We start from the raw sequence: 24,426 nt of genomic DNA on the forward strand, positions 1-24,426 counted from the left end.
ATGATGACACCATAGCTCTGTCGAGACTGGTCATCCAGTGAAATACCGTTTGGCGATCTTGGCTTGTCAAGTTTTCTTCAGTTATAAAGTGTTTGCAGCATAACGAGTTGCAGAAACCAATGTAGTTGAACATTATTATTCTATTGGCAATTTAATGAACTCCCACACGATTTAAATCGTTAAGAGTTGTTACAGAAACAGTTAAAATGTGAGAGGGGGGGGGGGGGGTAGCGCGAACTCTTCATCAGTTGGCAGCTGGGTGGGTGCGGCCTGGTAAAGTGTTGTTCTCTGCTATCGGAGCCACAAGATCGCCGCGGTACTGAAGGACTTGCTGATCCTCTGTTTGAAATTTCCAGCTCTCTGCGCGGTGTATGGAAGGCTATGTGGGGACCAAAACCAAGGAATTCCTACATAAATGGATTTTAGTTCTTTTAATATCTCGGGAAGGAAAGGGTGATGCCTGTTTACTAGTAACTTTCAGTGGCGCCTATAGAACGTTGGTTTAAAAGCGAGAAGTGAATTTTGTAATTCGAGTGCGTTTCTTGAGGAGGCGTTGTCTGTGTCATTGGAAATTGCCATAAAGCAAAAGCGCTTTAAGGCTCAGCTATAAAATTTGAGATCTCTTATTCGATATTTGGAGTTTTAAGAGAAATTTTGGTGTGTGTTCATCTTTAATAGTGCAGTTTATCTTTTGTAATTTATTTTAGTTAAGTACTTTTACTACTTTAATAAACACTGAACAAGGTGGTTTCCTCTTTTTTTCAATTTTTGAGTTAGTTGATAGAATAAAATAAAAGTTATAAGGGTCACTAGGTCGTTAGTCTTACTTAAGCAACAGATTTTCTGTAAAATTTTTGTAAATCGTGTCTTATTCCTATTTTAGGCACTTGCTGTTTTTAGGTTCTGCCTGAGAGGTGGCCGCTAGTTTGGAACAACCCGAGTACCTCTCCAAAGTAAAATAATCCAACAAGGCGGCGATGACGTCATCCAAAATGGCGGCCGTGACATTAATAAGACGGCGGATTTTGGCGGGAAGTTTGAATTTTGGAGGAAAAGTGTCACGCCTCCCTCCCCCAGAGAAATGGCAGGAAGTTCAAATTCCAACATGATAATGCGTCACACCACACTTATTTATTTATTTATTTAATCTGGCAAGATTAGGGCCATCAGGCCCTCTCTTACATCTAACCAGGCATTCTACTTATTTTACATTCATATGTTTTAGTAGGCATGTTAAACTACATCTAGTACAAAAAGTGAAATAAAGAATTACAAAGGCACACCTGGAAAAATACATACATATAGAGTTTATATTCGTAGATCATAAGTACTGTTATAATTAGACATTATTGAAGAGACAGATTTTAGATAGGAGTGCTAGGAGCAGGGAGTATGAGGGAAACTGATGGTGAAGGGAGCAGAAGAATAGACAGATATGATGAAACATAATTAAGGAAGTATAAAGGAAAAGAAGATTGCGTGGCTAATAGAGATAGATGAAGAGGAAGGCATCTCAGGAGCAAGATAGGAGACGCTAGCTTTGCTATTTGACAGATAAGAGGATTGGCCTTGTACATTAATTTTGTGGAGAACGTTATGAGGATGATAGTAGGAAATGCTTCAGCTTCTTCTTAAAAGCAGCAGGAGATTGAATTTTGCGCAAGGTAAGGGGCAGTTTGTACCAGAGGCGGACAGCGGCAACTGAGAAGGAGTTTGCAAAAGTTTTTGTTTTGTGAGTGGACACACTTAAAATACCAAATAAGAGTGACCTCGTGTTTCGATTATGATGGCATGACAGGTTTTTAATCTCTGAAGCAAGGTACTGGGGTGCTTGCGCGACGAGGAGTTGGTGAAGTAGACAAAGTGTGTGGTAGTCACGTAATTTGTCCGGCCGCAGCCACCCTAGCTCTCTACTAAACAAAGAAAATAGAGAGAAAAAACTTGTCTTTATTATTTAACCAATTTCAAGTTGGTGTCTTCTCCAATGGGTCTTCATATCGATGCCAATAGAGGACGCCACCGTGACGTCGGGTGATGACGCAAGTAGCGTTATTCAAGATGGCCGTACCCAGTGTCTTCATCACAAGCTCCAGAGCCCTACTGACATAGTTCATATCGTGGCCACCAGAGGGCGCTACCATCAAGTTGGATGATGACACAAGATTGTCCGCGCTCTCTCGCGCCGCGCCACCGGCCCGTGGGCATCCAACCGCTTACGTCGCACTCTCGGCCGCTACCTCCATACACGCGCCAGACATAAATATGCTAACCAATTTATCTGAACAAAATTGACACCAACATCGCTCATATAACTTATCAATTACCGAAGCACTTAATTCCATTTCAATTTTAATCATATTCAATAAGTCAATTTACATTCCATTTCAATTTTAATCATATTCAGTAAGTCAATTTACAAGCCCAATATTCAGTGATCAAATGAGAAGTTCCACGTTTTCCCATTATCAGCGCGGTGTTCATTCATGACCTAGCAGCCCCCCCCCCCCTTTCCCTAGAATGTTGCACTCCTATTGGCTACTGCATTAGTCACTTGATTCGACTTCATGGAACCTAGGACTTGGAATCAATTTTCACCAATGCCACACCCGCCTGGACTTGCAATCAAATAGTTAAAGTCTACACCACGATCCTCAACCCAGCACGACGCACCCTTACCGACCCATGTTGGCGGGCTAACATGTACTAACGTGCACTAAAGTGGCTTAATTTCGAAGACAGTGAACAGCGTAGAAGTAATAATACTTGATATTTTCCATCTGAAATTTTAACGTAGCGAACATTATGTTAACCTGCAGCCAATTTTTTGAGTGATTTTCGAAGGGAGTAACAGACAGAATCTCTGGCTTTTCCACCAATCACACTAACTGGAAAAAACATTATTATGTTTCATACGATCATTAACTTGCCTATTGCTCGGTATACGACGGAGAACCTTATTAATCCAACTGGAAGTAAATGTAGTGCTCTATTTTAGCGTAGACTTGGACAGTAATCCAGATTGTTATCTAGTGTCAGACATCGAGACATTTTGTACGATTTCACGCATTTTTGCACCTTTGTTTACTCTACACCCACAGTGAAAACTGACGATAAAGAAGACTGTGTGTACTTATGTCGCAGCTCTCTATTCACTAAACGGAGACCAGAGTTCCCACAAATACGATAGCTAACTCGTCATCTTCAGCAAGACTGCGTGAACTTCTAACGAAAATTTTACCACCATACTACTACTACTGCAGGCAAAAGGAGGACGGGCACAACGTCCTTGATATATCAACCATCCATTTGTTGGGGCACAAGTTCCACTTGCTCCCACGCACATTCACTACAGTAACAAAAATTTTCAATTAGTATCTGATCCTAAAATCTGTTTATTTATGTCTATACCTCTGCTAATAGTTTCCATAAAGCGCCTCACGATTGTTCCTTTAGTAACTCTCAGTATTTGAATGTCTACGTTTCTCTGTCGCCAGGTAAAAATGGTAACACACCATGAATTTGAACTTAGACACAAGCACAAAAACTCATCATTTGTTTCTTCAACTTCATTGTTACATTAAAAAATACTTTATTCGTTGTACTACATGTACATGATTAAAGTCTAAAGAATTTCACGCCTACTAGCGATAATTTTATTACGTTCTGCGATTAGTTCTTGACGTTCATCAGCGCTGGATGCAAACAATACAAAGACAACAGCAAACCAAACATGGTTACTTATATTCCTTTAACGCACTTTCCTCCCACTGATTCACAATTTTTGTAAATATTTTCTACTGATGCTGAGTAAGTTTTGGGTATACGAACTATTTTTGTCTGCCTCCATTTTCAGTTATTAATTCCGAACTATTCTTATGAAAACGAGTGTATGATGCGACATTGTGTTAATATTCTAGCCAGCCGCTGTGGCCGAGTGGTTCTAGGCGCTGTGTGTGATGTCCTTAGGTTAGTTAGGTTTAAGCGATTCTAAGTCTAGGAGACTGATGACCTCAGATGTTAAGTTCCATAGTGCTTAGGGCCATTTGAACCATTCTTAAAATTCTGAAGTACGTCTAATCAGTGTCTAAGTTCTCACGGAGTTAGTGAGAACTTGCCAAAATCGTTATCCAGGCCTGTGGACTCCAAACAGACTACTTCGTTCAATAATTTCATTGAAAACTACCGGTATTTTGCTGTATCCACTTCCGAAGTCAGTTTACTTTCTTGTTGATCAAAATGTTCAGTTTTTTTATTTGGCTGGAGATAATTTTAGTGAATATCTGGTAAATTACCGAGACTAGGCTGACAGCAATTTTTTCAAAGAAAATTCCACACTGGCTGTATGAATGATTTATATTAAATCGGCGACCGGTACTTAAAGATAAAGGCAACGTAACACAAAATAAATTTGCCAAATTATTTACAGGAGATATGTGGGAGATATTCATTTCACCTCATTTTGAACAGTAGTGAAGGCTAACAATCCTACTTTACGAGAAGAGAGGACAGAGAAGACGCTTAAAGTAAATTGCTGTCACATGTTGTTTTGTAGGGCGGGCAACCACAACAAACTTCGACATTTTTTCAAAGAAAATTCCGCACTGGCTGTATGAGAGATTTTTATTAAATCTGCGACCGGTTTCGCACCACTTATCGGTGCATCCTCAGGCAATATACGCTATTTATAACATAGTAACGTTGAACATTGCCCTCTCGCCAGTTCTCACCATTCACGTCGAATATACCATCATCTGGTGAAAGCGGTAGTTAAAATTTAAAAATCTGTTTTAATTTTTTTTAACGATGGGAGCGGTAATGGACGTGCAAGTAGAGAGGAACCAACCGGCAGCGGACACTGCCTCAAGGGTAAGAAACAGCGAAGAAAATACAAAATAAATATGTTACGAAGCACATGCCTTAAAGAAAGGTGAGTGATACCGTACAACAAACTAGTTCTCTGTAGGTTATCGTCTGACCGCTATTCGCTGAAATTCTCCGAAATGCAGCAGAAAATTTTTTCAGTGAACTCTAGTTAGGTGACTCATATTTTCGTCAACATTGATAAATACACTCCTGGAAATTGAAATAAGAACACCGTGAATTCATTGTCCCAGGAAGGGGAAACTTTATTGACACATTCCTGGGGTTAGGTACATCACATGATCACACTGACAGAACCACAGGCACATAGACACAGGCAACAGAGCATGCACAATGTCGGCACTAGTACAGTGTATATCCACCATTCGCAGCAATGCAGGCTGCTATTCTCCCATGGAGACGATCGTAGAGATGCTGGATGTAGTCCTGTGGAACGGCTTGACATGCCATTTCCACCTGGCGCCTCAGTTGGACCAGCTTTCGTGCTGGACGTGCAGACCGCGTGAGACGACGCTTCATCCAGTCCCAAACATGCTCAATGGGGGACAGATCCAGAGATCTTGCTGGCCAGGGTAGTTGACTTACACCTTCTAGAGCACGTTGGGTGGCACGGGATACATGCGGACGTGCATTGTCCTGTTGGAACAGCAAGTTCCCTTGCCGGTCTAGGAATGGTAGAACGATGGGTTCGATGACGGTTTGGATGTACCGTGCACTATTCAGTGTCCCCTCGACGATCACCAGTGGTGTACGGCCAGTGTAGGAGATCGCTCCCCATACCATGATGCCGGGTGTTGGCCCTGTGTGCCTCGGTCGTATGCAGTCCTGATTGTGGCGCTCACCTGCACGGCGCCAAACACGCATACGACTATCATTGGCACCAAGGCAGAAGCGACTCTCATCGCTGAAGACGACACGTCTCCATTCGTCCCTCCATTCACGCCTGTCGCAACACCACTGGAGGCGGGCTGCACGATGTTGGGGCTTGAGCGGAAGACGGCCTAACAGTGTGCGGGACCGTAGCCCAGCTTCATGGAGACGGTTGCGAATGGTCCTCGCCGATACCCCAGGAGCAACAGTGTCCCTAATTTGCTGGGAAGTTGCGGTGCGGTCCCCTACGGCACTGCGTAGGATCCTACGGTCTTGGCGTGCATCCGTGCGTCGCTGCGGTCCGGTCCCAGGTCGACGGGCACGTGCACCTTCCGCCGACCACTGGCGACAACATCGATGTACTGTGGAGACCTCACGCCCCACTTGTTGAGCAATTCGGCAGTACGTCCACCCGGCCTCCCGCATGCCCACTATACGCCCTCGCTCAAAGTCCGTCAACTGCACATACGGTTCACGTCCACGCTGTCGCGGCATGCTACCAGTGTTAAAGACTGCGATGGAGCTCCGTATGCCACGGCAAACTGGCTGACACTGACGGCGGCGGTGCACAAATGCTGCGCAGCTAGCGCCATTCGACGGCCAACACCGCGGTTCCTGGTGTGTCCGCTGTGTCGTGCGTGTGATCATTGCTTGTACAGCCCTCTCGCAGTGTCCGGAGCAAGTATGGTGGGTCTGACACACCGGTGTCAATGTGTTCTTTTTTCCATTTCCAGGAGTGTATTTCAAGGACAAATGTATGTTCCCTTTTGTACTGCTACTTTTTGTCATAATTTTTGTAACTTCAACGACACAATTACGCTAAAGTTAATTCTTAATGTTTGTTAATTTGAAATAAAAAAGAATAACTTCAGTTACAGTAATAATGTAATATGTCATATTTTCTTTATTAGTTAAAATATGCATAGATTATTAATCCTACTCTTTTATATCCATATATTTTTGCCTAGTGGAGTTTAACCAAAAGCAGCCGTGCTATTCAAGTAGCCTCTCTCAGGTTTTCCACTCTGCTTATCTACAATACAACGGAGCTTTTCACTGAAGACGAAAGTCTTATGGATGATGTACATACCTCTGCATGGAATGTAGGTTCTATTAGCTTTCTGTGTGTTTTCCAGAGTTCACCCTTATTAACGATGAGCCCGTAGCCTGAGAAGGGAATGAGGGCACGTGTGGTGTAGTCATCACGTTCCCGCATCTTGCAGCCCACCAGCAGTCTCTTTGCATCGTCCGGTTGCGTTGCTATCAAGATCAGTTTAGGCCCTATGTAGAACCTGCACAGAAGTTGCCATAGGAGCTGTACACATTAAAGAGGAAACAAAGAATCGACTATGCTTGTGCACTGGTTTTCAGAAGATAAAGACGAAGGTAACTTTCGTATTGTGTATCACTGCCAGGTACCTGGACCATACATAGAAAGGACTGTTACAGCATAGTACACAAAGCAGCTGAAAGAAGCACACAATGATACAATAATTACAGTGAAGTCACCGCGATAGATGCTGATGTGCTGAACACTATATGAAGCGGGACAAGGTTCTTAAAACGGCATATGGTCAGGGCGGACCACAGTGCACATCCATGATGGCCAGAAGGTTGATAAGGAATTCTTGTGATAGGGCGTTCCGTTCGTCCGTCAGTCTGGTTGATAACTGCTGGACTGTCATTTATGCATATGGACTTTATGTAATACGTCTCTCCAACTCATCCGGCACGTGTTCGATGCGATTTAAGTGTGAGTAACAAGCAGTCCAGTACATTCGCCGAACATCCTCTTCATCCGAAAGCTTCTCCACCGTCGCTGCTCGTTGCGGTCGTGCATTGGCATCCGGAACAATGAAGAACTGCTTAGCAATCAAACTCTATACCAGTCATGGGACCGACTTGGGAGCAAGTTGCAGGGAATGTGTTGCCATCCGTGGTGATCAAACACCCTGCTAAGAACTATGTGCAGCCTTATGTAATAACCAGGAGACCGTAATGAATCGCTGTGCCTTCTGTGGGATTATTGTCATTGAATATAAGTGTTATTTCTGTTCATGTCATGGCGTGATCCCTCAAGATACTTTCTGTACTGTACAGTCCACTCACATTAATATGGCCACGTGTCCGAAGCCTGAATAACTACCTTCTGCAGTGCAAACGCGTAAAATGAGAGTGAGGTTCTGGAAGGTGTCGACATAGAATGAATTCATGCCTTTTCTAGGGACGTGGCTTGCAGCAGGAGGTTTCTCTGTTAAGGAACTGTGGTGTGAACAGCCCGATCAAGGTAGTCCGACAGATTCTCTACTGGCTTTAAATCCGGTGAGTTTGGTGGTCAGAGGAGTAGGGTAAACTCAGCCTGGCGCTCTCTGAACCACGCATACACACTGCGAGCTGTATGACACTTTGCATTGTTCTGCCGGTAAATGCCATCGTGTCGAGGAAAAAACGAACTTCCCGTAGGGGTGGACACGGTCCCCAAGAATAGATGCATACTTGTTTTTATCCACTACGCCTTACAGAATGACGAGATCACCCAGGGAACGCTACGAAAACATGACGCAGACTGTAACACTGCCTCCTCTTCCCTGGACGCTGTCGACGATTGTTGCACGGCCGTGCACGCCAACGACTCTCTGCTCAATGGAGCGTAAAACCTGAATCATCAGAAGAGGCCACCTGTTGCCCGTCGGACACCCAGTGCAGTGCTGAAGTGAGATTTCACCCACCGTTGCCGATGAACAACGTTCAGCGTGGGTGCGTGAACTAGGTGTGTGCTGCAGGAGCCCATAAACACCAACGTTCGTTGAGCGGCCGTTGAGGAGACACTCCTGGTAGCAGTTTGGTTAATTTTTGCGGACGCCTGCTGAACTGTTGAACGTCTGTTCGCCAGCACATATCTTCGCAGCCGTCGAACAACCCAGTCATCTAAGGCCCATGGTGCATCACAGTTGCCTCGACCCCGGTTTTGGATGGCGCCATTTTGCCATATACGGTACACTTTATCCACGGTGGCATGTGAAAGATTTACAAATTTATTCTTTTCGGAAAAGCTTTTACCTCTGCTCTTAAAGCTAATCATCATGCCTTTTTAGACGTCAGGTAACTAGCTCTGTTTCCACATAATGACAATTGCTCCAGTGTTCTTCGCGACCTTCCGACCTCCACTGTTAGTGCTGCCATCTGCAATAAGTCAGTGATTATTGCACGCTGACATTGAACATAGACGGTGATCATGTTAATGTAGCTGGACCATGTATTTTGTAGCTTTTCTTTCTATGTATGTCTCTAGTTTCATCGAGCTGTTTTATTTGGCTGTGACGGCATGCAAAAGGTACTTTGGCCCTTACGTTTAGACACCAGCGCAGATTCTAAGTGCCGGAGCACCAGTTGCTCAAGTTTCCTTACCATATTCTGTGCCCGCAACGCCAATGCCGTCTATGAGATTAAATGTTGCGTGGTGGCGTTGCGGGCACAGGTCATGGTAAGAAAACTGGAGAAACTGGTTCTCCAGCACACAAAATCTGTGCTTAACAATTCAAGAAAAACTAAGTATAGCTGTACATTTTATTACTACAATCATAGTACTAATTAATTATACAGCCCAGTGCTACAAGATCACGTCCACTGGAAGTCTTTCCGACGTGACGTTGTTTCCTTTTTCTGAACGTGAGATGACGCCGTGTCATCAAGATAGTTTTCCTGGTATCACATCGGTGGCTCTGCACCCTCTTTGTGCCGCCATCCAACACAGCATCCCATTGGAATCATCAATAGCCACATCTCTTGCAGTGTCCCAGGAGAACAATTCACTGGGCGTCCGCCGCAGCCCCCCCCCCCGCTTTCGCCATCGGATATACACTCAAAAATAGTTTTCTGGTAATAGTTCTTTGGTCATTGATCTTCCGCAGGTTAGTGAATACTAACGTCATAGGAAATGGGCAAGTTTTGATCTTGTCATAGCTCACAGTAATGTGGTCCGTAGAATTTGTTGGTCTGTAATTCCTTAAGAGCTGTTTCGTCTGCTATTGACTACTCTTTCTTACTCGAGTCCCCTCGTATCTTTAAATTCTTCTAGTTTTGCTTTACATATTTTATTTTCTAGAGCAACAAACAGCTGTCACTTTTCTTCATTACGGACTACGACATACACACGATCAGGTTGTCTGTCCACTCCCTTTCTCAGTTTCATATATTCATTACAGTATTGAAGCATGTATTTTCATGTACAAGTTCCAGGCCACAGCGGTACTTCTGTTCCTTTATAGTGTTAATTCTGTGTTAATACACCGGACATGAGCCATGTCTTGTCAAAAATGTATAATCCCTTTGGAGGAGATTACATAATTTCAAGGATGCTTGCGAAAAAGCCATGCACGTGTCCTGCTCTACTGCTTGTGTCCCACTCTCGTTTCCATTCGTTTAACTGTTTCCTATCAGTGCTGTTCCGGCCAGTATAGTCTTGTACTTTTGCTAGATTATCTCCGCGCAATCGGTGACAAGTTCCTAGATATTGTACTTCTACGCCCACGGAGCAAATTCCAGACAAGATGTTAAGTGCTTCGACAGGCGTTGTACTAAAAGCGATCGTCAGCCTGAGAAAATACTCTTCTCTAGATGAGATACAGCTTGGCTGCGACATGTTCACTTAAATTTTGAGAGTCATACAGTTGTGGCCACTGCTGTCAAAATGCATCGTGATAAGCTTTAAATACAGAGACTGGTAGCCAGTATCCGTTTGTAAGTAGTGCCACATTCTTCTGCATTATCTTTGTTCGCTGACTAATATCCGTAATATTAGCTAAGAAATTAAGTATTTCGTCAAAAATGACATTCCAATATTTGCATGTTTCATTTTTTCGCATGGAAACGTCGTCCATCTTTAAAGTGAGATTTTTCATATGCTGGCCTAAGTAGAATATTTGTGATATTCTTTATACATCTACATCTACATGGACACTCTGCAAATCACATTTAAGTGTCTGGCACAGGAATCATCGAACCATCTTCACAATGATTCTCTATTATTCCAGTCTCTTACAGCGCGCGATGAAAACAAACACCTGTATCTTTCGGTGCGAGCTCTGATTTTCCTTATTTTATTGTGGTGATCGTTTCTCCCGATGTAGGTCGGCGTCTACTAAATATTTTCGCATACGGAGGAGAAAGTCGGAGATTGAAATTTCGTAAAAAGATTCAGCCGCAACGAAAAAGTCTTTGTTTTAATGATGTCCACCTCAAATCCTGTTTCATTTTAGTGGCACTCTCTATTTCGCGATAATACAAAACGTACTCCCTTCTTTGAACTTTCTCGATGTACTCTGCCAATACTATCCGATAGGGATCCCACATCGTGCAGCAGTATTCTAAAACAGGACGGACAAGCGTACTGTAGGCAGTCTCCTTAGTAGATCTGTTATATTTTGCAAGTGTGCTGCCAATTAAACGCAATCTTCGGTTTGCCTTAGCATTCCGCACATCATTTGCTGTGTGTTTCTTCCAATTTAAGTTGTTCGTAATTGTAATTCCTGGGTGTTTAGTTGAATTTACGGCCTTTAGATTTCACTCATTCATCGTGTAACCGAAGTTTAACGGATTACTAGGGTCATTCGCCAATTTTCGCACCATACAGATATGGCTCAATAATACTGAGATCTGGTCGTAGTAGCTAGGGGAAACTCAATAATTCGTCACCGCGCTCACAAAATAGGAATTGCACGATGCGAGCTTTGTGAACAGGCGCCTTGTCTCCTTGCAACACATCCCCGTTGCAGAACAGAGGTTGAAACGTGGGTTGGACGTGATAAGCCAAAATAGTGATATAGTCGTGGTCAGTGATGCGACTCTACAGTGTAACCACGATATGGCTGCCGAAATCATCGCCGAACCCCTGCCATGTTTCACTCTTCGGAGGCAAACTCTGCCAGAACTTGCAGTGTGCAACAAGACACATCCAACCAAATGACATTCTTCAATTGCTCCATTGTCCAGGTTTTATGATTTCGGCACCGCACCCTACTGTTACGGGAATTTGCATTACTGCTGCTTGGTTTTTGAATTTCAGCTCGCCCTGTAATTCCCTGCTTATGGAGCTCCCTTCGTATTGTTTTGATGCTGACATTGTTCGTGGGCGCGGCGTTGTGTTCTGCAGCGACTTTCGCAGCTGCCGTCCTCTCATTTCTCGTCACAGTCCTCTTCATTGATTGTCCGTCATGATCACTCAACACACACGTTATGACTTTAGCGGATGATGTTTTTCTGCTTGCTCTGTATATGGTATAAATCTTCTATACGATATTTTTGACGCTCTGCAAAACAGTTTGGCTACGTTGGTTACGAAAGCACTCACCGTCTGAACACCAGCAACTTGCCCACACTCAGCTTCACTTAACTGCGGCGTGATGCATTCACGAGTACACAGAAAACTGCTCTGACGACGACTGACACTTGCATGGTAATGAGGACATTGCACAGGTCTCGTTCGTTGTCAGATACAACAGTAAAACTTGCATGCTTCTCTAGAACCTGGATTTAGTATATGAATGGGAGGTGTCTGTTCCTTCAGAGGAGAGGCAGGAGATTAATGTTTAACGTCACGTCGACAACGAGGTCATTATAGACGGAGCACAAGTGCGGGTTAGGGAAGAATGGGAAGGAAACAGGCCATGTCCTTTCAAAGGAACCACGCCGACATTTACCTGAAGAAATTAGGGAAATCGCAACAAACGTAAACCGGGATAGCCGAACCCGAGTTTGAACCATTGACCTCCCGAATGCGAGTCCAGTGTGCTAACCACAGCGCCGTATTGCTCTGTGTCTGCACGGATGTGTCCGAAAAGACACCACGTGGAATCCGCTGCTGTGATATATGATATGCAAACTGAAGAGGGAGAAAAGGAAGGAATTGACGATATGCAGTTGGCGGCGACGAGTGAAAATGTGTATCGGACTTGGGCTCGAATCTGGGATCACCTGCTAACTTGGTGGTTGCACTAACCATTGCGCCATTCGAACACACTGCTTATCGCCAAGTGGACCATCTCGGCTCGCTCCCCGTCCAACTCACATTCCCACCTAGCGCGACCTATCCGCAATGCGCATCTGTATCCTCACGCTTGCTGATTTCACAATACTGGCCATTAAAATTGCTACACCACGAAGATGACGTGCTACAGACGCGAAATTTCACCGACAGGAAGAAGATGCTGTGATATGCAAATGATTAGCTTTTCAGAGCATTCACACAAGGTTGGCACCGGTGGCGACACCTACAACGTGCAGACATGAGGAAATTTTCCAACCGATTTCTCATACACAAACAGCAGTTGACCGGCGTTGCCTGGCGAAACGTTGTTGTGATGACTCGTGTAAGGAGGAGAAATGCGTACCATCAAGTTTACGACTTCGATAAAGGTCGGATTGTAGTCTATCGCGATTGCGGTTTATCGTATCGCGACATTGCTGCTCGCGTTGGTCGAGATCCAATGACTGTTAGCAGAATATGGAATCAGTGGATTCGGGAGAGCAATACGGAACGCGGCACTGGATCCCAACGGCCTCGTATCACTAGCAGTCGAGATGACAGGCATCTTATCCGCATGGCTGGAATAGATCGTGCAGCCACGTCTGGATCCCTGAGTCAACAGATGGAGACGTTTGCAAGACAACAACCATCTGCACGAATAGTTCGACGACGTTTGCTGCAGCATTGGCTATCAGCTAGGAGACCATGGCTGCGGTTACCCTTGACGCTGCATCACAGACAGAAGCGCCTGCGATGGTGTACTCAACGACGAACCTGGGTGCACGAATGACAAAACGTCATTTTTTCGGAAGAATCCATGTTCTGTCTACAGCATCATGATGGTTGCATCCGTGTTTGGCGACATCGCGGTGAACGCACATTGGAAGCGTGTATTCGTCATCGCCATTGGCGTATCACCCGGCGTGACGGTATGGTTTGCCATTGGTTACCCGTCTCGGTCACCTCCTGTTCGCGTTGACGGTACTTTCAACAGTGGGCGTTACATTTAGGATGTTTTACGACCCGTGGATCTACCCCTCATTCGATCTCTTCGAAACCCAACATTTCAACAGGATAATGCACGACCGCATGTTGCAGGTCCTGTACGGGCCTTTCTGGATACAGCAAATGTTCGACTGCTGCCCTGGCCAGCACGTTCTCCAGATGTCTCACCAACTGAAAACGTCTGGTCAATGGTGGCCGAGCAACTGGCTCGTCACAATACGACAGTCACTACTCTTGATGAACTCGGTATCGTGTTGAAGCTGCATGGGCAGCTGTACCTGTACGCGCCATCCAAGCTATGTTTGACTCAATGCCCAAGCGTATAAAGGCCGTTATTACAGCCAGAGGTGGTTGTTCTGTGTACTGATTTCTCAGGGTCTATGCACCCAAATTTCGTGAAAATGTAATCACATGTCAGTTCTAGTATAATACATTTGTCCAACGAATACCCGTTTGTCATCTGCATTTCTTCTTGGTGTAGCAATGTTAATGGCCAGTAGTGTAGATTCCCGCAGGAGGTCGAACGATATTGTTCATCAACATTGAAGATCGTGGATTCATCGTCCATCGAGATGAATCAATTATATTAATGGTCGGTGTCCTCTCTTTCGGGCACGGTGCAGTGCATAAAATCGTTCGTCGTCCTCAGGGAACCTAAAATTAGCGAACATGGAGGACATGGAAGGGATATGCGAATAGGTGGCGCTATGTGAGACTATGCGTTTGTGATAAACACCATGTGTGGATGGCAAAGTGGTTAACTCAACTGCCTGGTAATCAAGAGATCCCGAGTTCGAGTTCCGCCCCTACACACATTTTCACTCGCATAAATTTCCGATGTAGCTGATATCACAAATTGATTTCCTTCCCTTTTCTTTCTTCCAGCCTTCCAATTTACACAATCTGGATTTATGTTGAAGCAGGTATTTTTCGCGGTGTTTCCATATGTATACTGAAAACGTTACATACCGTATTGGTCTTCCTCGGGGGCACATCCGATATTACTTTCGTTTCTGTAGTACATTCGGAGTACAGTTAGTCAAATGATTCTATAGCACCGGCAAGGTATTACACGGTAGCAGTCTGACGCTTAAGAGCTTAAATACCTGAAGACGTCGCCATATTGACGTTGCATCTTCCTGAACTCGTTCACGACAATGGGCAGCTTTCGCCAGAAATGTGGAAGATTTCCCAGCAGCGGCACCGGAGTGGGCCCGGGCGCGTTGGTGCGTGGCCGAGTGATCCAGAGCCAGCTGAAGACGGCCAGCAGGGCTCCCACCACGAGGCCGAGGCCCTGCCAGCAGGCGGTCCACCCACTCATCTCTTCTGGCGGTCCGTACAGAAATGCAGAGCGTCCTGGTACCTCTCCTTCAACCACAGTAGTTCTCCAATGTGTTCGTTATATGCAAGACTGGTCTCTCGAATTACTTCTGGAACATAAAACGAGTGGAAGAGTTCACACATCGTGAAAGCTGACTTTATATGACATGACAACCAGATAATTTAAGAATTTATTTTAGTATTCCACGTCTACGCGAGTTACGCGTCAGACAGCTCGGTAGCGTAACTTTGCTCTTTCAACCCGAAAGGGGACGCAGAAATATGGTCTGGGTGTACATTTTGTTGATTGTTGATTAATTCATGTTTCTATCACACTGTTCGTTCCGCTTCAGAAGCATTATTACTATTCACGGACAAAAGGGTTTTATTAAGTAAATATGCAAAGAAAGAAGGCATCGTGTGAGACGGTTAGCCGAGGGGAGGGGGGGGGGGGACCAGTAGCTAGGTTCAGCAGCCTAATCGGAAAGGAATATCTTTTCCCGCGCGCGCCCCTTTCCTCACGAGGTGTGAGTATTGGGTCTTCATTGTATCGGAATCTACAGGGTGGTCCATTGATAGTGACCCGGCCAAATATCTCACGAAATAAGCATCAAACGATAAAACTACAAAGACGAAACTTGTCTAGCTTGAAGGGGGAAACCAGATGGCGATATGGTTGGCCCGTTAGATGGCGCTGCCATAGATCAAACGGATATCAAGTCCGTTTTTTTTAAATAGGAACCCCCATTTTTTATTACATATTCGTGTACTACGTAAAGAAATATGAATATTTTAGTTGGACCACTTTTTTCGCTTTGTGACAAATGGCGCTGTAATAGCGTATAAGTAAGTGGTATAAGTACGTCGTATAAGGTAACATTCCGCCAGTGCGGACGGTATTTGCTTCGTGATTCATTACCCGCGTTAAAATAGACCGTTTACCAATTGTGGAAAAGGTCGATATCGTGTTGATGTATGGCTATTGTGATCAAAATGCCCAATGGGAGTGAGCTATGTACGCTGCTCGGTATCCTGGACGGCATCATCCAAATGTCCGGACCGTTCGCCGGATAGTTACGTTATTTAAGGAAACAGGAAATGCCGGCCGGAGTGGTCGAGCGATTCCAGGCACTACAGTGTGGAACCGCGCGACCGCTACGGTCGCAGGTACGGATGTGTGTGATGTCCTTATGTTAGTTAGGTTTAAGTAGTTCTAAGTTCTAGGGGACTGATGACCTCAGGTGTTAAGTCCCATAGTGCTCAGAGCCTGTTTTGAACCATGAATAACGACAAAGTAATGAGAAGTGGCGGAAGTAGGAATAGCGGGAAAATTAACGTCGTTTCTGATCACGATGTACACGAAGTTATGAAATTTTGCTGCCTTTTAAGCAAAATAACCCATGACGGATGAAGGAAGGAGGGCGTAAAAGTGGATATCACAAATAGAGAAGGCAATCGTGGGCAAGAAAAGTCTACTGGTATCAAACATAGGCCTTAATTTGACGAATAAATTTATGAGAATGTACGTTAGGAACACAGAATTGTATGGTGGTGAAGCTTGGACTATGGGAAAACAGAAACGGAAGAGAATCGAAGAGTTTGAGATATGGTGCCACTGAAGAATGTTGGGCAACAGGTGGACTGGTAAGATAAGGGATGAGTTGATGAAGAAAGAGACTTACGGAAAAAGACTGAGAAGGAGAAGGAACAGGTTGGTAGGTTAAAGGCATCAGGGAAAATCTTCATGGTACTATAGGGAATAGTAGAAGTTAGAAGTGTTGCGCTCGACAAATATTGGAATATATTCAAAATATAATTGAGGACGTATGGTGCAAGACCTAATCTAAAATGAAAAGGTGCCGGAGAGGAACTCGTGGCGGGCGGCATCACACACAAGAGTGATTACTCAAAAGCAAAAGAAAGTAGGATGACCACACCATACACCTCCATACCGCAGCCAAATGACGCCAATGTAAGAGAAGAACACAGTGGACGGTCTCTAGTGAATGGCCTGTCGAGCTGGTTAGTTCGAAGCTTATTTTTGACAAAACTTGCTAGTGACCCGCCTCGCGAAACGCCTTCTATCCAAACGTCCCTGTTGTCAAACATGCCTCCAATGTCGTGGTCGCTAAAGTGTGGTGACGCGAACGTAGACAGTTCGAAGTCATGTGGATAAATGGAAAGCCCATCATCCTGATTTTTGTCGGTAGTAGAAGAGAAGTTTATCTAGCAGTGTACAATTACCTACCAGATAACTATACATAAACAACATGGGCTTACCTCCAAACCTTTGATACCGTAAACCACAGAGTGTTACTGCACAAAATCTACAACCTGACTAAAGGCTACGCGCTGAAGAGGATAATTGCAACGCTCCTACAGGGTCGACGTTTTTTTGTGGACTTCCAAGGAAAACACAGCCGATGGAGAACTCAAAAGTACGGTCTCCTCAAGGAAGTGTACTGTCACCTATTTTATTTAATGTGTACACTAACGATCAACCACAGTCTCAAGGATGCAAAGGTTTGATACAAGCTGACGACCTTGCTCTTGCTGCCCAGGGCAACCGGTTTGAAGATGTAGAGATAATGCTTGCACACGCTCTACAACAGCTTGGTACTTACTATGAAAACAATCAACTCGCACCCAATCCTAAGAAAACGCAAGTGTGTTCATTCCATCTGAAACATAAACAAGCTGACAGGAAACTTGAGATAGTTGCACTAGAATATTGTTCCCACCCCAGATATTTGGGTGTCACTCTCGACTGTACACTGACCTACAAGGAGCATTGTCTGAAGCTGAAGCAGAAAGTATCCTCCAAAAACTGCCTTCTCCGGAAACTGGCAGGATCGAACTGGGGTAAACATCCACAAACATTAAGAACAACAGCTCTTGCCTTATGCTATTCTGCAGGAGAGTTTGCTAGCCTAGTGGTACAATTCAGTACATGGAAAGCAGGTTGATGTAGCCTTAAATGACAGCTGTAGGATTGTTACAGGCTGCCTAAGGCCAACCCCCATGGACAAAGTTCAGTGTCTCGCAGGGATTTCTCCATGTGACATGAGAAGAGAGGCATAAATCAAATACAATGACCTCCCATCCACTCTTTGGACATCAACCTGCCAAGCCAAGACTGAAGTCCAGGTAGAGTTTCCTAACAACTTCACAGCCCTTAGAAGGATCAGCTGCGGCTACCCGACTCGCCAAGTGCAAAGAAGGATGAAAACACCTGTCAAACTGGATGACACCACAAGAATCCCTGCCGCCTGAACACATGGAGAAGTGGGTCGTCACGAAGTCCTTGAACAGGCTACGGACTGAAGTCGCAAGATCGAGGGACAATCTCCTTAAATGGAACTTCCAACTGCCAAATGCCAACACAACACTGTGCGAATGTGATGAATTGCAGACAACCCGGCATCTATTCAAATGTAACTCATGCTCAACCAGCTGTAGCATGAAGGATTTAATGTCTGCAACACGCAGTGCAATGAAAGTTGCCCAATTCTGAGTGAATACTGTATAGTTCTCTTTGTATATACTGTATATGTGTTCATTTTTGTGTACCTCTGAAACGAATAAAGAGAGACCTCCAAACCATTGGGGAATGTTATGTGTCGAAAAGGCATGACATTAAAGAAGATATGTTCCTCTTATAGAATCTCCAAATACTATAGTCTCCACCCAGTTATTCGGAGATTTCACTCAAGTCTCTCGATGAAATGTTTATTTGAGGTTGATCAGTTGCTCAGTTGGAGAATAATTATGAAGGAATTTAGATGTAACATCCTTCCAAGACTCGTCTCAGTACTCGCCTGTACAATGGAACGGAAATCATTTGTGCTGCGAGACATCGTCGGATTTGACTGCCTCCTTTCCTTTTCATCTGCAATACCAACGCAAAGAGTAACTGCTTTTGTTATTCGTCGTTGTCATCGACTCAGAAAAGATGGAAGTGAGGCCAATATTCTTTCTTGCACAGTGAAGACAATGAGGGTTAGGTTTCTTTAAAGCTACATCGCTACACGACTTTTCTTTATGTTTCCCTCTAACGAAATTGTTATGAGCGATGTACTAACTTGGAATCAACAAAAAACTGTCTCTTCGTACTTAGTAAGTCCTCGACGAAGGTGTAACGTTTCTAGAAGAGAAAGTTGCTTTGCAACATGTTTTAATGCCATGAACACAATGGAAACCGGTATTCACTTATGGAAGGTACTCTTTAAAGTATTACACGAGAAAGCGAGTATCTAAGGTACGTAAAGAAAGACAAAACGTCTCACTAACAATTGCTGGAGAAATATCTGTCTCCAGCTTTTCACAGGAAAGGATGCCAAAGTCCTCCCTCGAAGAAGATAAATAGCTTAACAGAAGACTTGAAGAACTATCGAAAGTAAACGCTATGTAGAGAAACATATTTTTGTTTCATACTTTGATTACTAAAAATCACTATCATATGTATGAACGTAGTATATGGCAGTAAGTGGCATAGTAATACAAGAACAGAAATGGAACAATCGTAATGACATAAATCATGTCATTTTCCGCTTGTAGTTGTAAGTTGCTTCTTATGCTATTACAATTTCTGCGTTATGTAATTATCGGAAATAAATATTCCATGCCATGTCACAGTACGGATATAAGCTAAGCAAGCTTCAGAGTGGTGTAACACTGGAATTCCAACAACAGAATAAAAACGCTCACAGTCATAAGACGAACACATCGTTTATACAACTCGTACATGCTGGAGAGCCATATTATAACATGTTAATCATACTAATGTTATTAAATTAATGATAAGGAAGCATATCATTTTGTGACTAAAATAAGAAGTGCAAGCAAAAGAAAGGTACCGAGATTCTGGATCACGCAACGGTTGTGAGTAAATAACTGACAGAAGTGCATTGTGATGGCTCTCAGAACAAAAGAAAATTGGTTGTTTGCGTCTGTCCACTTAAGATTATATGCACACTATTGGTTTCAACAACTTTCTTGCACCTTGTCTGCCTGCTTAGCTGGGTGGTAACGTGCTAGTCTCCCATGGAAGCGGGCCCTGGGTCGATTCCTGGCCGGGTTGGAGATTTTCTCCGCTCGCGGTCTAGGTGTTGTGTTGTCCTCTTTTTCTCATCATCATTTCATCCTCATCCCCGGCGCGCAAGTCGCCTAATGTGGCATCGACTGAAACTCGACTTGCACTTGGCGGCCGAGCTTCCCCGGATGGGGCCTCCCGGCCAGCGATACCATACGCTCATCTTATTTTTTTCTCGCTCCGTTATGGACGATCGGCTTTGAACGGCTCTGATCAGTAATGATTGTAAAACACACTAAGAGCCTTTAGCAGTCTCTGTTACTAATCGTAAAAGCAGATCAAATGAACAATATCTGACTCTACTTTAAAGATGAACTGTAAACTTTTTGAGATCTATTTACAGTATGAAACTACTTCTGACATGCAGTGGTATCGTGTTCGGCCGTTTCAAAGTCAAACGATAAACCCGTTGGCTCCTTTTCCTATTGACATTTTCTTATCTTGAGCTGTAGTCAGTGCACTGTGCCTTATCTCTTATCTTATATGCTTAAAAAAGAATTTCACCTTGATCTCTGTAATCTGTTGTAGACAGATTTTCTGAAATGATTACTTTTCTACATTTTCATACACGCAGTGAGATACAGTTGCAGCTAATATTGAGTGGTACTTAAGTAAATAAATTAGTGAAATCAAAGTGAAGTAGAAATTAGAAAATAAATGAAAAACTTAGTTTAGTTTAGAAGAATTACACACTGGCAAACAGCGGGCAGAACAGCAGAGCAGAAGAGACAATGACCATGAAGTCAGCAAGTTCCACATAAGCGGACGCTGTCGATTCAGCCGTCAGGGCATCGCCCGACCGGCTCACGTGTTTCTCAGTTTTCACATGTGAGCAAAAGCCCTCGCTTCATTCCAAGAGCCAATGACCGACGTTAAGAAGATTCTTCGAGAAGCTTTTCAACGTGACAGAAGAGGTAATGACCGTGAAGTCGTTCACCTCCAGTAAACTGAAGTGAATAAATACGCGAGACGCAGTGGGCCCGAGAGACGAAGAAAAGAGAAGAGAGTAGCAGTAGTTTTCAGTCAGTTTCGGTGCTGAAGACCGTCATGCAAGAAGAGACTACAACATACACAGACGCACCAAGTCCGCCGCTGTAATGGAATAGCAAGCAGCAGCCTCGGCGCCAGAAGACGGAAGTTAAAAGGTATTTGAAGTCTGATTTTTACGTACCCGGGTGATTCGTGTGGACGGGGAGGAGACGGCCTCACATCAGCAGTCACCTGAGAGCTGGGATGAAGATCTGACAGCCGAAGACTGGCAAGCGGGAGTCCGTTGTTCGAGTCCGGGACACTGGCCTTCCCGCGCCGCACCGCTCAGCTGGCCGACGCACAACACACGCGGCCGCTTAGAGAAGAGAAACACTGGGACGCCACATCCAAGGTATCACCATCCGAGGCACGACTTCGCTCGCAGTAATTAAACGGGCCACCTCGCGCTGCGCGTCTCCAGTCAACTGGGCGAGACGGCGACACGAGATACACACTGCCACGCGTAATCAGACGCCGCCGCTGCCGCAGCAGAAGGCCTCGCAAACGACACAGCTGCCGCTCTTCGAGCCAGAACATCGAGTAAGGAAACAGTTGCACAAATCTTCAATAAAACTTATCTTATGTAAAAATGCTGTATCATTCTACCTCATACCCGAGCCAAGGGAGAACCCACCCTGCCCACCAGTTGTTAAGAGAGAAAAAATAATTTATTTAGTATTTGCATCCTGACAAAATGCTTTAGAATTAAATGCCCATTGCAGTAGTGCTCAACCTGACAATTGGCTAGCATCAAAAGAGAGAACACCCAGTTACATTTAGTGAAAGAACTGTTACAATAATGCAGAGCATTCTCCATTTTATTACATGTTCACCGTGGAGCTTCGGCGTTAACTCCCAGACTTATGACTTACTTAGTCGTCGCGATACACTAGTTTAATCTCAGTACATTTTGTTCTAAGGAAACTGGTATCGATCACAAAAAAAAATTGCTCTGAGCACTATGGGACTTAACTTCTGAGGTCATCAGTCCCCTAGAATTTAGAACTACTTAAACTAACTAACCTAAGGACATGACACTCATTCATGCCCGAGGCAGGATTCGAACCTGCGATCGTAGCGGTCGCGCGGTTCCACACTGTAGTGCCTAGAACCGCTCGACCACACCGGCTGGCCACGAAAGATGGGTTTGGACCCCATCCTCAGAAGATGAAGAAGACTGTGGCTTGCAGATCAGAAATCCCCTCCTCGGCTGGACAGCTATAAGTTTCCGTCAGTGGACTGCAATTTGGCTGTAGCTTGTAGACAGATGTTGAATTAACCAGAGTACCCAGCAACTCAATACAGCTGGTCCTCTATTTGTATCCGTAAAGCAGATAGAATAGTCCAACTCTAAGAATGAGCTGGAAGAGGTTGCAGCGTTAGTAGCAGGTGATGATGGCAATCTCCCCCTCCCCCACCACACTGGTGACCGCATGTACTCTCCTTTTCTGAACGCTCTCGGATGCTCCAATGTTTAACTTCTGGGTTTCAAAACGGTTACGTCCTGAGTGAAGTTACTACATTTAGTCTCGTTACGGTAGATCATTGTGTTCTGCTTTGCACTGTTGTCAAATTGCTGATTCGGTTGTTCTTGGCTTCCCTCTCTCATACTATGATGAGACGAGCTCCCAGCTTCTTTGCACTTCAGGCCTCCCACGTTGACATTCAGTTACGACACCATGGCGTAGCAGCCATGCGCTCCCCTCCTTCTGCACTTAATTTTCTACTGTGCGTCCATTTACATCGAATGAACATTTCAGGAAACTGCGTTGTCGACGGTAAGATGTGGGTGGGCATAGTGACAAACAGTTGGGCATTAGTAAAGATGTTGAATGGCGATGGAGATGCGCCGTATGATGGTAGGCTACTGAGGGTTGAAAGCAGTTCCAACTATGACTGCAATGTTAACGCGTTCATCCTCATGTCGTTCACAGACAGTATGAATATTGTGTAACCAAACGTTTTGCACCAAGAGAGTATTTAGAATGACCCTTATCTATTTTGAAGAACTGGTCCTGAATGGTTGATATAGCAAAACGGCGATTGGTATCTCCAGGATTAACTTCAAAAATGAACTTAGTCGTAATTTAATAGAGTATCCGCGTCGAATAACAATGAAAGGGATACGTTGGAATGAGGTGTTGTGTGTTTTTCACGCATGTAAATAGTTTTACGCATTTAAGAACTTTGTTAGTTATTTGCTTGTATTGTGAATCACATTTGTGACAACTCGCTGCGCTGTACGAATAGCAATGAAGATATAGACACGTAGATAGCTATACTTCGTATGAATGCGTGGTGTCTGTTCTTTCAGTGCAGAGAAGAGTGAGTAAATTGACAGGGACTGCGAATTCGTGGCGCTCGGTCGGAATGTAGATTGGCCGTGAGAAGTACCAAGATAGTCCGCGCAATTGCGTTAACGCTGCGTCTCGAATGGCGCTGGGGTTAACGCACCTGCATAGTAACAGATGGCCTCCCTCTGGAATTCTACAGTACCCTTAGCTATGTGATAGCACCACGGTGGAGTACGATCTGCCACGAATTAATGTGCTCTGACGTGCCCTTACCGCCGGCCTTTTGTGGAGGGGCTGATTATCCCGATACACAAACACTAGCAGCGCGGGATTAGCCGAGCGGTTTTGGGCGCTAGTCATGGACTGTGCGGCTGGTCCCGGCGGAGGTTCAAGTCCTCCCTCGGGCATGGATGTGTGTGCGTTTGTCCTTAGGATAATTTAGCTTAAGTAGTGTGTAAGCTTAGGGACTGATGACCTTAGCAATTAAGTCCCATAAGATTTCACACACATTTGAACATTTGAACACAAACCCCAGGGTGGTACACGGATACGGGACTACCAACCACTGACGCTCCTCAACTGTGACTTTAAAATATTGACCAGATTATTAGCGGCAAGCCTCGATCAAACTTCGTTTGGCGGAAATAACAACATTCAGACGGCTGTTGTTGAATATCGCGAATTGATCGCCCTAGCAATGACGTGCCGACTCCGTGCAGCACTATATTTTTTTGCAGCAATATATTTTGATCAAGCGTTTGATAGAGTAAGTCATACCTATCTTGCAGACGTCCTGCACACATGCGATTTCCACGACCATTTATCACTGTCGTGATGCGGATACTCAGCAATGCCTCCTCCAAAGTGCTCGTCAAAGGACGTACGACCAAATCTCTCGTCGTAGCGAGATC

The 24,426-nt window shown here is 44.6% G+C and overlaps 1 protein-coding gene across 2 annotated transcripts in view; it reads right to left on the bottom strand.

The window, feature by feature from the left end:
• LOC124789523 (cytochrome P450 4d2-like) overlaps window positions 1-24,426 on the bottom strand; it is a 106,097-nt gene that overhangs the window by 61,280 nt on the left and 20,391 nt on the right. The window contains exons 2-3 of one of the 2 annotated variants that reach the window (XM_047256911.1): window positions 14,887-15,210; window positions 6,842-7,043 (exon numbers count right to left, since the gene is read on the bottom strand). In XM_047256911.1, the coding sequence (XP_047112867.1) occupies window positions 6,842-7,043; window positions 14,887-15,101 (417 nt within the window). In that variant the 5' untranslated portion in view covers window positions 15,102-15,210. The remainder of the gene's footprint in view (window positions 1-6,841; window positions 7,044-14,886; window positions 15,211-24,426) is intronic. The other variant, XM_047256912.1, reaches the window with a different exon arrangement.

Source organism: Schistocerca piceifrons, chromosome 3, assembly GCF_021461385.2.
Source record: "Schistocerca piceifrons isolate TAMUIC-IGC-003096 chromosome 3, iqSchPice1.1, whole genome shotgun sequence".
NCBI lineage: Eukaryota > Metazoa > Arthropoda > Insecta > Orthoptera > Acrididae > Schistocerca > Schistocerca piceifrons.